The sequence below is a fragment of the Xiphias gladius genome, chromosome 23 (assembly GCF_016859285.1).
Source record: "Xiphias gladius isolate SHS-SW01 ecotype Sanya breed wild chromosome 23, ASM1685928v1, whole genome shotgun sequence".
NCBI classification, from domain to species: Eukaryota; Metazoa; Chordata; class Actinopteri; order Istiophoriformes; family Xiphiidae; genus Xiphias; species Xiphias gladius.
The window spans coordinates 28,121,279-28,135,524 of record NC_053422.1 but is presented as its reverse complement, the minus strand read 5'-3'; the positions used below and the strand labels follow the sequence as shown (position 1 = coordinate 28,135,524).

The following is a 14,246-nucleotide window of genomic DNA, read 5'->3' as shown; positions in this document are numbered from 1 at the left end:
ATATTATGATAATCACATGATAAAATTATGCAAGCTAGCTGTGATGTTGCTTTTGGTATCACGAACAAAAATTGTGTTATGATATTATAGGAATATTTTAAATAATTTAGGTTTTAAAGCGTGCGCCCCTTCACATAACCACCAGTGAGTGATGAACATGTTTCCTTCCTCTTGCCTTCTTTATTCTGAGGGCGACAACGTCGCGGTTTACGCACACATGACAAAGGACCCGAGGTGGCACACGTTGTGAATTGCAATCATAACAATGTAAGTCTGCCGTGGGTCAGTGTGTGGTTGTGTTAAAAGTGGCTGAGCCCAGAATACGTCCTCCTCTGGCCCATTGTTGTGACACACTTTTACTGCTGGGGTGTCTTCTGTGTTGGGGAGGGAGGTGGAGGAGAGAGACGGGGCTACCATCAATAGTCCCTCCTGTGCTGCTTGAAGGAGGCCATTCTGGTGATTTGGAGGAGGGGGGGTGGAAGAGGGGGAATGTGTGGAAAAGAGACGCACTTTGGGTGCTGGGGGGCGGAGAGAGAGACTGGAACGGCGACCGAGCAGAGCGCACGGAGCAGGACACTCACGCACATACACACACACACACACACACACACGGGGACTCCGTTCTTTCTCTCTCTCTCTCTCTCACTCACACACACACATACACACACTTACTCCTAGGCTAGTGTTACACACAGACTGGGAGAAAGCTGCGCCTTTTCTTCGCCCAGACACACTCTCACCCATTCACTGAGGCACACACAAGAGGCGACGGGCATACGTGGATATATGCTAAACATACAAGGAGAGCGCCGCGGTTTGATTGTGTGTTCTGTTTTTTTTACAAAAGAGGGGTAATTTAGTTGTATATTTATCTATTTCATTATTTCTTCCTCTATTTTGCGGAGTTTTTTGCGAACAGTGAGCAGCAGCGGATGATTCAACATGCCAGACTTCTGAGAAGACATCTAACCCCCGCCCCCTCCCGATTTTTTTCCCCTCTGTGGAAGCAATCGCCAAAGTGTGCACGTAAAAGATGGGGGCAAAAATGATCCAAACCAAAGGAAATATTTTTTCTCCAGCACTACTCAAACTACTGCTTTTGTTCGCGCTTATGCACGACGCCACTGGTAAGACCTTGAAATATAAAGTTTACGAGGAGCAGAAAGTAGGGACGGTTATTGCACGGTTACGGGAGGATGTGGCTGGGGTTTTATCAAAACTACCGAGTTCCCTGACCTTTCGGTTCCGCGCTATGCAGCGGGGGAATACGCCGTTCCTGTCTGTCCGGGAGGAGGATGGCGAGATCAGCATTGGCACCAAAATTGACCGTGAGAAGCTTTGTGAGAAAAACTTGAACTGCTCCATTGAATTCGATGTGGTCACGCTCCCGAAGGAGTACCTGCAGCTGTTCCATGTGGAGGTGGAGGTGCTTGACATTAACGACAACTCCCCGCACTTCTCCCGCGCCATTGTCCCCATTGAGATCTCCGAGAGCGCATCCGTGGGGACGCGCATCCCGCTGGATGGCGCAGTGGATGCAGACGTCGGAGAGAACTCTTTGCACACCTACTCCCTGACACTCAATAACTTCTTTAAGATTGATGTGAGAACCAGGACTGATGGGGCCAAGTACGCAGAGCTGGTGGTGATGAGGGAGCTGGACAGGGAGGTGCAATCTAGCTACCAGCTCCAGCTCACAGCCTCGGATAATGGTGCACCCCCCAAATCTGGCTCCACTTTGCTCAAGATAAGCATCTCTGATTCCAACGACAACAGCCCAGCCTTTGATGAGCAGGCTTATATTATCAATTTGCTGGAAAACTCTCCCCTTGGGACTCTAATCATTGATTTAAACGCCACAGATCCAGATGAGGGCAATAATGGTAAAATAGTCTACTCTTTCAGCAGTCATGTCTCGCCAAAGATCTTGGAAACATTTAAGATAAACCCAGAAAATGGCCACATAACTCTTATCAAAAAAGTGGACTATGAAACCACTGCTTCATATGAGCTGGATGTTCAGGCTCAGGATTTGGGCCCTAACTCCATCCCGGGACTTTGCAAAATTGTGGTGAAAGTGGTGGATGTAAATGACAACAAACCAGAAATAAACATCAACCTGATGACGACTGGCAAAGAGGAGGTGGCCTACATTTCAGAGGGGGCCCCTATGGACACCTTCATAGCTCTGGTGCGTGTTGATGACAGCGATGCTGGGCTTAATGGTGAGGTGGTGTGCAGGCTGCACGGCCATGGCCACTTCAGACTACAGAAGACCTACGAGAAGAACTACATGATCCTCACCAACATCTCGTTAGACAGGGAGAAGAGGTCAGAGTACAGTCTGACAGTCATAGCTGAGGACAGGGGCTCTCCCAGCCTCTCCACCATCAAACATTTCACTGTTCAGGTGCTGGATGAAAATGACAATCCTCCACGTTTCGAGAAGAGCCACTACGAGGTATTTAAATCAGAGAACAACTCTCCAGGAGCCTACTTGATGACCGTGGTAGCCTCAGATCCAGATCTGGGCACCAATGGCCAGGTCACATACTCCATCATAGATGCCCTGGTCCAAGGGAGCCCCATCTCCACCTACGTCACAATTGACCCCTCTAATGGTGCCATCTACGCCTTACGCAGCTTTGACCATGAAGATGTCAGCCGGATCGCCTTCACCATTCAGGCATGTGATGGGGGAAACCCTGAACTGTCAGTAAACACCACTGTCCTTCTGACTGTTTTAGATGAAAATGACAACCCACCCATCATCCACTCCCCTGCCCTTCAGAATCACACTGCTGAGCTTCTGGTTTGGAAGTATGCATCACCTGGTCAGCTGATCACCGCACTTAAAGTTACAGACCGCGATGCTGGTGCCAATGGAGAAATGAGCTGCGCCATTGTTGGTGGCAATGAGGATGGGCTGTTTGTGATGGATGCCCGGAGATGTGAGCTCAGAACCAATGCCAGCCTGGAGCAGGCTCCTAAGGATGTGATGGAGATCAAGGTAGAAGTGCAGGACAGGGGGACTAGTCGGCTGTCCACAGGGGCTCTCCTCAGGCTCTCCCTGCAGGAGAACATGGACAGCTTCCCCCCTCTCTACCCCACTGGCTCCAGCCAAGCGTCGCTGGATCTCTCCCTCATTGTCATCGTCTCTCTGGGTGCTGTCTGTGCTCTACTGCTCATTGTCATGGTGATGTTTGCCAGCGCCCGCTGCAGCCGTGAGAAGAAAGACCCCAGACACAACTACAACTGCCGTGTGGCAGAGAACAGCTACCAGAACCACCCCAAGAAACCTGCCAGGCAAATCCACAAGGCAGACATCACCCTGGTCCCCACCATCAATGGGACTCTGCCTGTTCGATCACACCCACGCTCCCCTTCAGCCTCCCCGACACCTGAGAGGGGCACCCTGGGGAGCAGGCAGAGCCATCATAGCCGCCAGTCCCTCAACAGCTTGGTCACCATCTCCTCCAATCATGTGCCAGAGAATTTTGCACTGGAGCTGGCCCACGCCACACCTCCTGTAGAGGTAAGACAATGAGATTTCAGTTTCTTTGATGCTTATAGTTAATTCTCTTTTAAACCTAGATTCTCTGTCATGACTGCCATTTGTACTAAAAGTAATGTAATCATACGGCTTTATTTGATTTTAAGACCTACTTATACATCTCTCAAACCAAAAGATAGCCCACCTGTACTATTTCTGTCCAAAATCATTTACTATGCAAGTTTTTTGTCTCATATTCAGTCTTTGTTCTGAATTTATCACTGGCTCCCATACTCTGTAACCTCCAGCCCTTCATGTCATGTTTTTGTTGACCATCACATTCAGGGGCATGTCACAAAGTCGTGCCACCCCCTGCACCTACCCTTTCCCCCAATATCCCCCCACCCAACATTGTCTTGTGGCCTTGCTTGTTTGACTCCATTCATTTTCCCCTCTTCATTTTTTCCTTTTATTTTTGTCTTTTTATTTCTTTTTTGTCTTTTTTTCGTTTCTCTTGGGATTGTAGCAAGTCTCACAGCTTCTGTCCATGCTCCATCAGGGCCAGTACCAGCCACGACCAAGCTTCAGAGGAAACAAATACACCAGAAGCTACAGGTAATGCAAATGCGAAATGATGTTTCTAAAGCCTTCGCTGTCCGACTTTAGCAAAATTAAGGAATACCCTTTTATACACCTTTATAATATCACAATTAAACATTTCCAGTTGATCTTTTTTGTTGTCAGTACTTTCACATAGCCCCTTACATCAATTTTCCATAGTTTTTTAGGGTTTAGAGTCAAACTGTATGCTAAATAACTTCACATTTGCATAATTTTATGTAAAACCCCTTCTGCAGCATGCTCGCTGCCTCTCTATGTACCTTATTATCCATTGGTAGCATCGCATTCCCAAAGCCATTTGATAATATTATTGTCAAAGATAAGCCAGTCCTCTATGAGAAATGTATCAAATCTCTGTCTATCTCTGTGCAGATATGCCTTGAATGAGATGGATAAGTTTAGTCTGAAGGACAGCGGTCGTGGAGACAGTGAGGCCGGGGACAGCGATTACGAGCCTGGCAGGGAGTCACCCATGGATAGGCTCCTTGGTGAGGGCTTTACTGAGATATATGCCCCTGATGGCCAGCACAGAACGCATGCAGGTACACCCCTGGCCCCCCATCCACCGAACAACAATATGAAGCTTCAGCAGTCTGAGTTACACAAATCAAAGTTACAGTCTTATGAGTACGCAATTCTGCCTTTTTGGCTCCCCAAACATAAAGAAGAAGTTTCATATAAAAAGAAATCAACTTTGGAATATACACACTTGATATTATTCAGAGTGCTGAAGCCTTGCTACAGCTATACTTAAACTGAACTACCACAGATTGAGGAATTTGGATTTTGTCTCCTATCTCTTATAGTGGAGTCAAGCAATGAAGGGATCACTGCAGTTCCAGTGACTAATTACCCAGCGTACCTAAGGGAAAATGAGTATTTTATTAAGACAATCTTATAAATAATCCAAAACTATCTTTTTGTTTATGTATAATTACTTTTGGAGGTGAGAAATATACAGGACGCAATATGCAAATCCGCATGACCAAGAAACAAGTCTATTGCTGGGATCATCAAAATTTTATGAGCTATAAACAGGTCAGAACAGGTTAAGAAACCCTGGATTAAGACAAAGCAAGTGCCACACTTTGCTCTAATCATCTGCTGCCCAGTAGCAAAACAGTGTCTCAGAAGTTTTGGCACAACTTTTAACTACTTGTGCATGACATGTTGGCTGCATGTGCATTGGACTTGGAGGTTTGTGAATCATACTGTACATCCTCAACCACCGAGTTTCACCTAACTGTCACTAAGTTCTTGATATATCACTGCAGATAGGTGGACTGATCCTCCATTCTCTCCACAGTCAAGTTAACAAGGAAGAACTTTTAACACTTGTTGAACATTGATTGACCCTAATGATTTAGATAGTTTCCACCACCTAGCATCAAATATCTGGCCGGTTTCACAGACTAGTTGAGTTGGAAACATTCGGTCACACACTCAAAAAATTCCTCTGTCTCTCAGCCTGTCTCAGCTAACGTCACACAGGTTGCAAATTGCTGCAGCTTCTTTTATCAGATCCTCGCTCTCCTCCCAGAGCTCCCACTTCCTTCCAGCCAGCTACCCACACAGCCATCACTCGACACTGCATTTGAGCTACATCCCAATTAAAATCGACCCAGACGGGCAGACAATCTCATCACTAACGCCTCCTTCCTCCCTCCCTCCCTTTCTTTATATCTTTGTGGAGCAACTGTGCTCGTTAGTCACTCTCCTTTTCCCAAATTCAAGCCTTCACTTTCAGCCGTCCAAAACGAAGCCCTTCTGCTCCTCTGATAAGAAGGAGGCATTTAATTGCCATGTGACAAGTAGTTGCTATGGAGTCGGCTCCGAGTTGTGCTCCCTGAAGAGCATAATTACATCTCAAAGCTCACCTTTCTCCTTCTGTATGTCCACCCCGCCTCCCGCCCCCGTGTTCACTGCAGCAGATGATGATTTTGAACAGCGTTTAGTTGGTGCCCTGTCATTACGGTTGTATATGGTAGTCTTCCTTGCTCAAGGGGTGAAGGAGGTAGAAACTCTTTGTCTTTGGTTCATCTAGATGCAGAACTCATACTGAAATGCTTAAAGAACCCTTTAAGAAAATATGAAATTCTTTAAAACAGCAAGAACTTTATAACAAGTACTCTGTACCCTTATTCTGATTTTGTTTTTAAATGACACATGAAGGCTACCTATTACTTTTCATTCTAAATGGGTTAAAGGAGCATGCCACCTATTTTGCTTGTCAAAGTCAGTTAACTACTTGTGAGGAGTATTACTCAGCCTGTGAAAACAGTTGCATATTGTCATGTGTGTTTCTGGAGGACTTTAAAAGATATCGGCATTTACCAGGCAGGGAGTGTCTAACCAAAAATGCTATTGAGTTGCATTATGGGAAGTGTAAGATCCAGTGTTTTTGGAGCTGGACCCCATACTAAGAAACAGAGGCTGATTATCTCAGCTTCTGCTGCTTCAATTTTGAACATTCTTGTTTTACTCTGTCTCTTACAAGTGCTCAAAATTTATGGAACTGCAATATTAAATTACTTTTAAATATGCCCACGTAAATATGTCCTCACATTGTTGCCCTCAGTCTAGTCTAGATCTCACTGCCAACACTCCTGGTCTTTCTCTCTGCTCAGTGGATTACAGAGCCCTCCTGCTGCTTCTTATCAGGGATAAAAGTAAAATTAAATAAAAGTTCTAAAGTAAACAAACACATAATCGACACCAAGCCATATAGTCCTGAGTTCCAAATAAGCTAGCCAGATAAATCACTGGCAGGTTAATCAGTCAGTAAGTCAGCTGAATTGACATTGCAGTCAGTCAGACAGACAGGCTTTCAGGTAATGTTTGCTTGATGCAATATTTTTTTAATTTTTGCACACAGATCCATTGGGTTAAATCTTTCATTTTTACCCTTTCATCAGCAGGGCACCCAATCTTCCACTGCCCCCGTGCTGTTTTTTCCCCCCTTGTAGTGCATCCAAATGCACTTTTCCTCTACTCTAAGATGTATTATAAATGTTCCTTTCATGTTAATGAGTGGATAATGAAGTCCCTCAATAGCATGACTGAAAAGCGCAGCACTCCTTTAATGAAGGCTTTAAGTTGGCATATTTGATTTGTCTAATTTATTCTTCAGAGATTTTCTAATTGAAGATTAAATATTGAAAAGGGCAACTTGAAAGGGAAAATGCAGGACTTTTAGAGGAGGAGTTATTTTGAATGGGTAATAGGCATCGATCAGCCTTGCTGAATTGTCTCTTTGTGGTAAATACATTGGAAGGAGCAGGCAGTGCTCCTGCAGATAGCCTTTTAGACTAATTAGGGCAGATTTCACAGTGTTTCCAGAGACAGTGCAGCACCTGAGGAGAGGCAGGCTGGATGGAAAAATACTAATCTGTCAGGAATCTTCTTTACATCTTTTTGATTTCATGATCAAATTTATGCTTTTTTTGTCAGTCAATAAAGTAGGACTTTACTTAGTACATTATGTCTGGAAAATTTAAAAATCACATCCATTGGTTCCCACCTTCTGGGGTATTATTGCCCATTCAATCAAAGCATTGCCTGCTTACAAATCCTTTTTACAGGCTGTCACATTCTATTCTTATATGTGTGTCACATTCAAACATGAAACTGCATAGCACCTCCAGTACATACACAACTGCTGAACCAATCAAGTAAAACTTAATTTCCTAATTAATAAAGTGTGAATATAGCTGAAACAATTGGGAAAGTAATCAATCAGTTGTTGAACTGAAAATTATTTGGCAACAATTTGGAAAACGCATTCATTGTTTCAGTCATTTAATCAGCCCAAAATGACAAACATTCACTGGTTCCAGCTTCTGAAACGTGAAGATTTTGTGCTTTTTTTTTTTTACATCTTTCGAATTGAATATGTCTGGGTTTTAGTTTTTGTTAGTTTGACAAAACAAGACTATTCAAGAGGCCGGCGGTGGCTCTCGTAACTTTCTTTGATGCACAGCTTTACCCATTTCTGTATACAATGACTATGTGCAGCTCAGTATTCCTGATTACTCATGAGTGTCTTTGTCTTTCTGTCTAGCTATGAGGCTCTGCACAGAGGAGTGTCGTGTCCTGGGACACTCAGATCAGTGCTGGATGCCCCCCCTTGCCTCCCCGGCCTCATCCTCCTCTGACTACCGCAGTAACCTCTACATCCCAGGGGAAGAGGTCCACCGAGCTATTGACCTCGTGCCCGAAAAGATCCCACAGCCCTGTACTGACAGTGGGACTGCCCGGAACCAGAGCTTCTCCACCTTCGGCAAGGACCTAGGGGATGAGGACGGCGGAGAAGAGGAGGGGGGAGAGGACGGTGGCGGTGCGGACAGAGATGAAGACCTGTGTGGATCCACGTCACTGTTGTCAGAGATGAGCAGTGTTTTCCAGAGGCTGCTGCCCCAGGGTCTGGACTCGTATGTCCAGGTCAACGAGAACCAGAAAGGGACTAGCCTGAGTGGGGTGGGTGTACCCATGACTGGATCTTTAGATCGCAGGAGGGGCCATCTGCCATGCAAGCCCAACCCCTCTGTCCACCAGCAGGGCGTCGCAGCCTGGGCTGCCAACACCCACTTCCAGAACCCAGGAAGCAGCATCGGCCCGTCGTGCCATCACCAGGGCGGAAGTTATCACACCCTGAAGCCCAGCACCAAGCTTGCCTCCCAGAGCAGCAGCCACAAGTGCTCGCAAGCACCAAAAAACAGCCCTCAGAACAACGGCCACACCCCTAAAGCCCACAGTAGCCCCCTCCTCACGGCACTGGTCAGCCCCACTCTGATGCAGCCTTCCCCAGCATCAGTACCAGTACCGGTCCCGCTCCCTGGGCCCTCCTCCAAGTGGCTGCCTGCCATGGAGGAGATCCCAGAGAACTATGAGGAGGACGATTTTGACTCTGTGCTCAGCCACCTTCAGGGTAAACGCACAGACAGCCGGCACGAGCTGGTGGATGCCAGCGAGCTGGTGGCTGAGATCAACAAACTCTTACAGGATGTCCGGCAGAGCTAGACTTCCTGTCTTTTATCCTCTTTATTTATTCACCACCCAATGACTGCTTCGTTTTACCTTCAGAATAAGAGTGAGGGACTGTGGGTGGCAAAAAAGGACAGAAAAGTAACTGAAATGAGAAACAAAGACAAAAAATCTGTAATTGTCATTAAAGTTGCATTTCTAACGTAATAATTGTGTTTTGTGAATGCTAAATATCCAAAAAAAATGTTTGTAATTGTTGGGTTGGTACACAATGTACACTATGTGACTGTATTTATCTTTGTATTTCAAAAATACATTTGTATACTTATATTTATAAAAAAAAAGTGTATATAATCTTAATCAGAAGTCTATTTTTATATTTTGAATGCATGTTGAGTACAAAAAACATTGAATCAAGACTTTGACATGCTATCAACATTCTATGTATTTAAATTGTCTTTTGTATTGTGATTTTTCTTTAGTTGTCACTATGATATGTATACGTGAATATATTAATGAATTATTGGACACTTGTCTTTGTGGTCTGTTGTGAGGAAGGGGAGGGTACACAAATAAAAATAATTATACAAACATTATTCAGTCTGTGGTTTATGTAGTATTTGATGTAATTTATCTGTGAATGAATATGTTATAACTATTTAATAAATTATACAACATGTACTTTGTTCCATTCACAGTAAGGTTTAAAATTCAAGATCTAGCTGTACAATCTCACAAAAAAACTTCACTGTGCTGTCGATTGAAAGGGAATGAAGTGGATCTTTATTGTTTGTTCATTGCAAATGGAAGTTAATATGCATCATTCCTCGTTGTTCGTAGATTGTAGAGGTTCAAATTTTCATTTCCTATACATTTCTATGAGCAAAAGCTCCAGAGCAGCTACTAAATTGCTTTTGTTATGAGACTGGTTTGTCAACTGCTGTTTACAAGGTTGGGAATGAATGTTTAATCTCAATGATATAAGAGGTCAAATTATACATAACATATCAGGCCAAAATTCCATGTAAAAGCTTTTGAGTAAATATTCTAAAGGTACATATCAGGCTAAAATTTCAATACAATAATACTGAAGACAAAAATATTGGGTAGTGGAAGAGTTAATTCACTTTATTGTCGTTTACTGAAACATTTTGACAATTAACTGGTCAGTCAACAGAAAATTTATCAAAAACAATTTAGGTAAATCAATTAATTATTGCCTACATTTATTAAGCAAAACTGTGCACACTCTACTCCTCATATACCAGGGTTTTTGATTTTCTCTGTTTTAAAACTTTGTAAACTGAATATTTATGGGTTTTGGACTGTTGGCCAGACAAAAAAGATGTGAAGACATCATCTTGGACTCTGGGAACCTGTAATGGCTAATTTTTCAATTTTTCTAGACTAATTGATCTATCAATTAAAAAAAAAAAAAAAAAAGATGGGTTAATGATAATCTTCATTAGCTGCAGTCCTACTCTGGATTATTGAAAATCATGTGATCAGTACCATAGACTACAACGACCATTATAAACTCACAGAGAATGAAAAGGTTGTCTTTCAAAACATTGTAGCTAAAAGCAGAGGGGGGCTTACCCTTCACTAACCCCATCATGAGTTGTCATCTTCACAACAGCAAATATGGTTCTTGGCAGTATTTGACATTTGTACAACGTGCTATTGCTTATATGAGAAAGCTTTGAAGCATTTTCCACAAAAACTAAATGACTTGATACAGCCAGGATTGTTGTTTCGGCCCAGAAAAACACAGAGAGGCTTTGCATTCTGTCAGCAGTCTCAGACTCACTTCAGTTCACAAAACAAAAGGATCAAACTTGGATGCGTGGCTGCTGATGGGAGAAATGTACTATGGAAGCAGATGGAATTAGCCTGATGGAGAAACCTCTCTCCTCTGTTACCTTAAAAGCTAGATAATGGGTGACACCTAGAGGTTCACCATGCAAGCTGTAAACCAATGACTGCACCAGCTCTTACCACCACATTACTACAACGACTAGCAACACTAAGCCCTGACATGGAGCCAGAAAGGCGAGAAGGAGAGCAGACAACCACAACCACATAGAGCCCCCTGGAGGACAAATTACCACACTGCTGCTTTCAAAGAAAACAGCTGAATGAACAGGACATTACTGTCCACCACAAGGGGTCAAATTAATATATTTTATTGTCCCACCAAGACAGGAAAAATGTCTTTGTCTCACCAATAAAGACACTACACACAGTAATAATGTGCACTCTGCAAGTTTAAATAGATGTTTAAAAATGGCAGAACGAACAAAATTCAATTATACAATCAGAACAAAATGTATGATACGAATGACATGTTTACATCAATGCATTACATGCCAAAATGTAATGCATACCAACAAACAGTTTTTTTTTTAAAATTTGGTTAGTGAACTTGTTTTTGCTGTATTAATTAAGAAGTGAAATATATATCAGTTTAACTAATAGGAAAAAAGAAAGAAAAACACCATTGCTACAATCAATCTGATTGTTCTCACACATATTTTTTCTTTGAATATCTGTGTCTCTGCTGAGAGTGAGCATCAATATGGGAGAGAGAGAAAGAGGTGGAATGAGAGTATTAGAGACTAGAGAGAATTTTTGCACACCTTATTGTAACTGAGACGAAACTGAAGTTATTGTACTTAGCCCCCAACACCTCAGAAACACATTATTTAATGAGATAGTTACTCTGGATGGCATTGCCCAGGCCTCCGGAACCACAGTTAGGAATCTTGGATTTCTCTTTTATCAGGATATGTCCTGACAAACTTCAGTGGCTGCCTTTTTTCACCTACGTAACATTGCAAAAATCAGGCACATCCTGTCACAAAAACGATGCAGAAAACTAGTCCATGCTTTTTTACCTCTAGGCTGGATTATTGTAATTCGTTATTTTCAGGATGTCCCTACAAAATTTTAAATACTCTCAAACTGATCCAGAATGCTGCAGCACGAGTACTGACAGGAAATAGGACAAGAGATCACATTTCTCCTGTGTTAGCTTCTGTGCATTGGCTCCCTGTAAAATTCAGAATAGAATTTAAAATCCTCCTCCTCGTCACTACAAAGCCCTTAATGGTCAGACACCATCATATCTGAAAGAGTTCATAGTACCCTATTACCCCACGAGAACACTGTGCTCCCAGAATGCAGGCTTGCTTGTGGTTCCTAGAGTTCCTGATGCTGTGGTTCCTATCAGGCTTCTGTACTGTGGAACCATCATCCAGATTGGGTCCAGGAGGCAGACACCCTCTCCAGATTTAAGAGTAGGCCTAAAACCTTCCTTTTTGATAAAGCTTACACTCAGGGCTGGCTCAGGCTTGGCTTGAACCACCGCCTAGTTATGCTGCTATTGGCCTAGACTACCGACTTCTCTCTCCCATAGTTTTGTGCTTTCTCGTCTCTCTCCTCTCTCTTCCTGTCGCTTTCTGCCCCTGGTGCTGCAGAGTCTGGATCTGTGACTGCAAACCACCTACTGCCCCCATGATCCTGCTCAACTAGTACTGCTTCTATTATTATTATTATTATTATTATTATTATTATTATTATTATTACTGCTATTACTAATACTGCTACTACTACTACTACTACTACTATACATCTCTATGTGGAACTTGCATTATGGTATGTTCTCTTTTCTCCTGCTCTGCTCTCCTACTGGGAGTTTTTCTTTGCCACTGTCACCAAGTGCTTGTTAATGGGGAAATGTTGGGTCTCTGTAAATATAACTATAAAGAATACGGTCTAGACCTGCTCTTTATGAAAAGTGCCCTTCGAAAGTGCCCTTCGATACACTATATAAATAAATTGACTTGACTTGACATGACCACTATTGGCATGGATACACTGATACACAGTGTGTGTGTGTGTGTGTGTGTGTGTGTGTGTGTGTGTGTGTGTGTGTGTGTGTGTGTGTGTGTGTGTGTGTGTGTGTGTGTGTGTGTGTGTGTGTGTGTGTGTGTGTGTGTGTGTGTTTGCGATGTGTTGACGTGTATGTCAGCGTGTCAGTGTTTATGCTTATGCAGAATGAGAGATTTAATACAGTGTCATCCGAGGTGGGTCTGCATGTGTGTCTGTGTCTCTGTGTGTGTGTGCGCCTACTGTATGTATCATGGTGTGTATGTTGCCATTATCAGTTCTGATTGACTCAAGAAACAGGGAAAGGATGGCAGCAAACAGCTGATTGATTAAATTCATTCATCTTGTTGAGATCCTGAAACATTCTGCTGTCTCTGGGATTTTCAACAATTTTTTTTGTCTTCACATCTCTGGTGGTAGCTGGAGATGATTTCTAAACAAAGCCTCTGTATGTATGTATCTGTAAAGTGACATCACTAAACCAAATGTTCTCATCCTACCCCTTGTCCTAATTATTCTCCACATCCACATAGGTTGTAACTCTTGATTGAGTTGTCATTATTGGAAGTTGCTATCCCAAGTTAGATTTATCAACACAATGACAGAAGTATCACATCTTCCCCTCTCTGGGAAATACTGCAATAGGTGATCACTGGCAACAGAACCTTATGCATTCAATCAATGGTTAAATTACATGTCATCTGAAGCTGTTTCAAAGTTTTCTACACTCTGACAGCAATATAATTCTGGTGTATTTATTTTTCAGTGGCTAAATGCTTAAATGTAGACACATTTTAATATATTAAGACAAAAAAATGGAAGTGGAATATAAAATACAGTGTGCAAGATTTCAATTGAAGACATTCTGTATTTTTCCAGGTTGCTAAAGCCTCCTACATTCCCAGAAAAAAAATATGGAATAAATAATCTCATGGTCTGCAATCATAGCTATGGCCCTGACTAGTGCTGAGGTACCAGGTAAACAGGAAATGGAAAGCAAGTGTCTCCAAAGGGGAATGAATTTGTATCTCCTTCTGCTCCAGCTGCTCAATTTTGTCCTTCCATTAGTACATTTTTTTTGTCTGGTTCCCCTTGGCCCCTTTCTCCATCCCTTGCTCAATTCCATTCATCCACGTTCTCCCCTTCAGACCTGCCATTCTTCATCCATCCACCAGATGTCTCCGGACCTTTTCCCAGTGTATTGCTCAGCCGTTCCACATCTCCAATCACCTGAGCTTCCCTCCCCACTCACATGCCT

General features: G+C 43.0%; 1 protein-coding gene across 3 annotated transcripts; it reads left to right on the top strand.

Annotated features, from left to right (window-relative positions):
* Positions 1–662: 662 nt before the first annotated feature.
* LOC120785771 (protocadherin-18-like) lies at positions 663–9,654 on the top strand. Of its 3 annotated transcripts, none has more exons than XM_040120678.1 (4): positions 663–3,535; positions 4,053–4,108; positions 4,487–4,656; positions 8,175–9,654. In XM_040120678.1, exons 1-4 carry the CDS (start codon positions 1,034–1,036, stop codon positions 9,131–9,133), a joined length of 3,687 nt encoding a protein of 1,228 aa, XP_039976612.1. In that variant the 5' UTR covers positions 663–1,033; the 3' UTR covers positions 9,134–9,654. The 3 variants fall into 3 exon arrangements, with proteins under 3 accessions (XP_039976612.1, XP_039976613.1, XP_039976611.1); XM_040120679.1 differs by having other exon boundaries at positions 4,020–4,108; positions 4,487–4,602; XM_040120677.1 differs by having other exon boundaries at positions 4,020–4,108.
* The last annotated feature ends 4,592 nt before the right edge of the window (positions 9,655–14,246 follow it).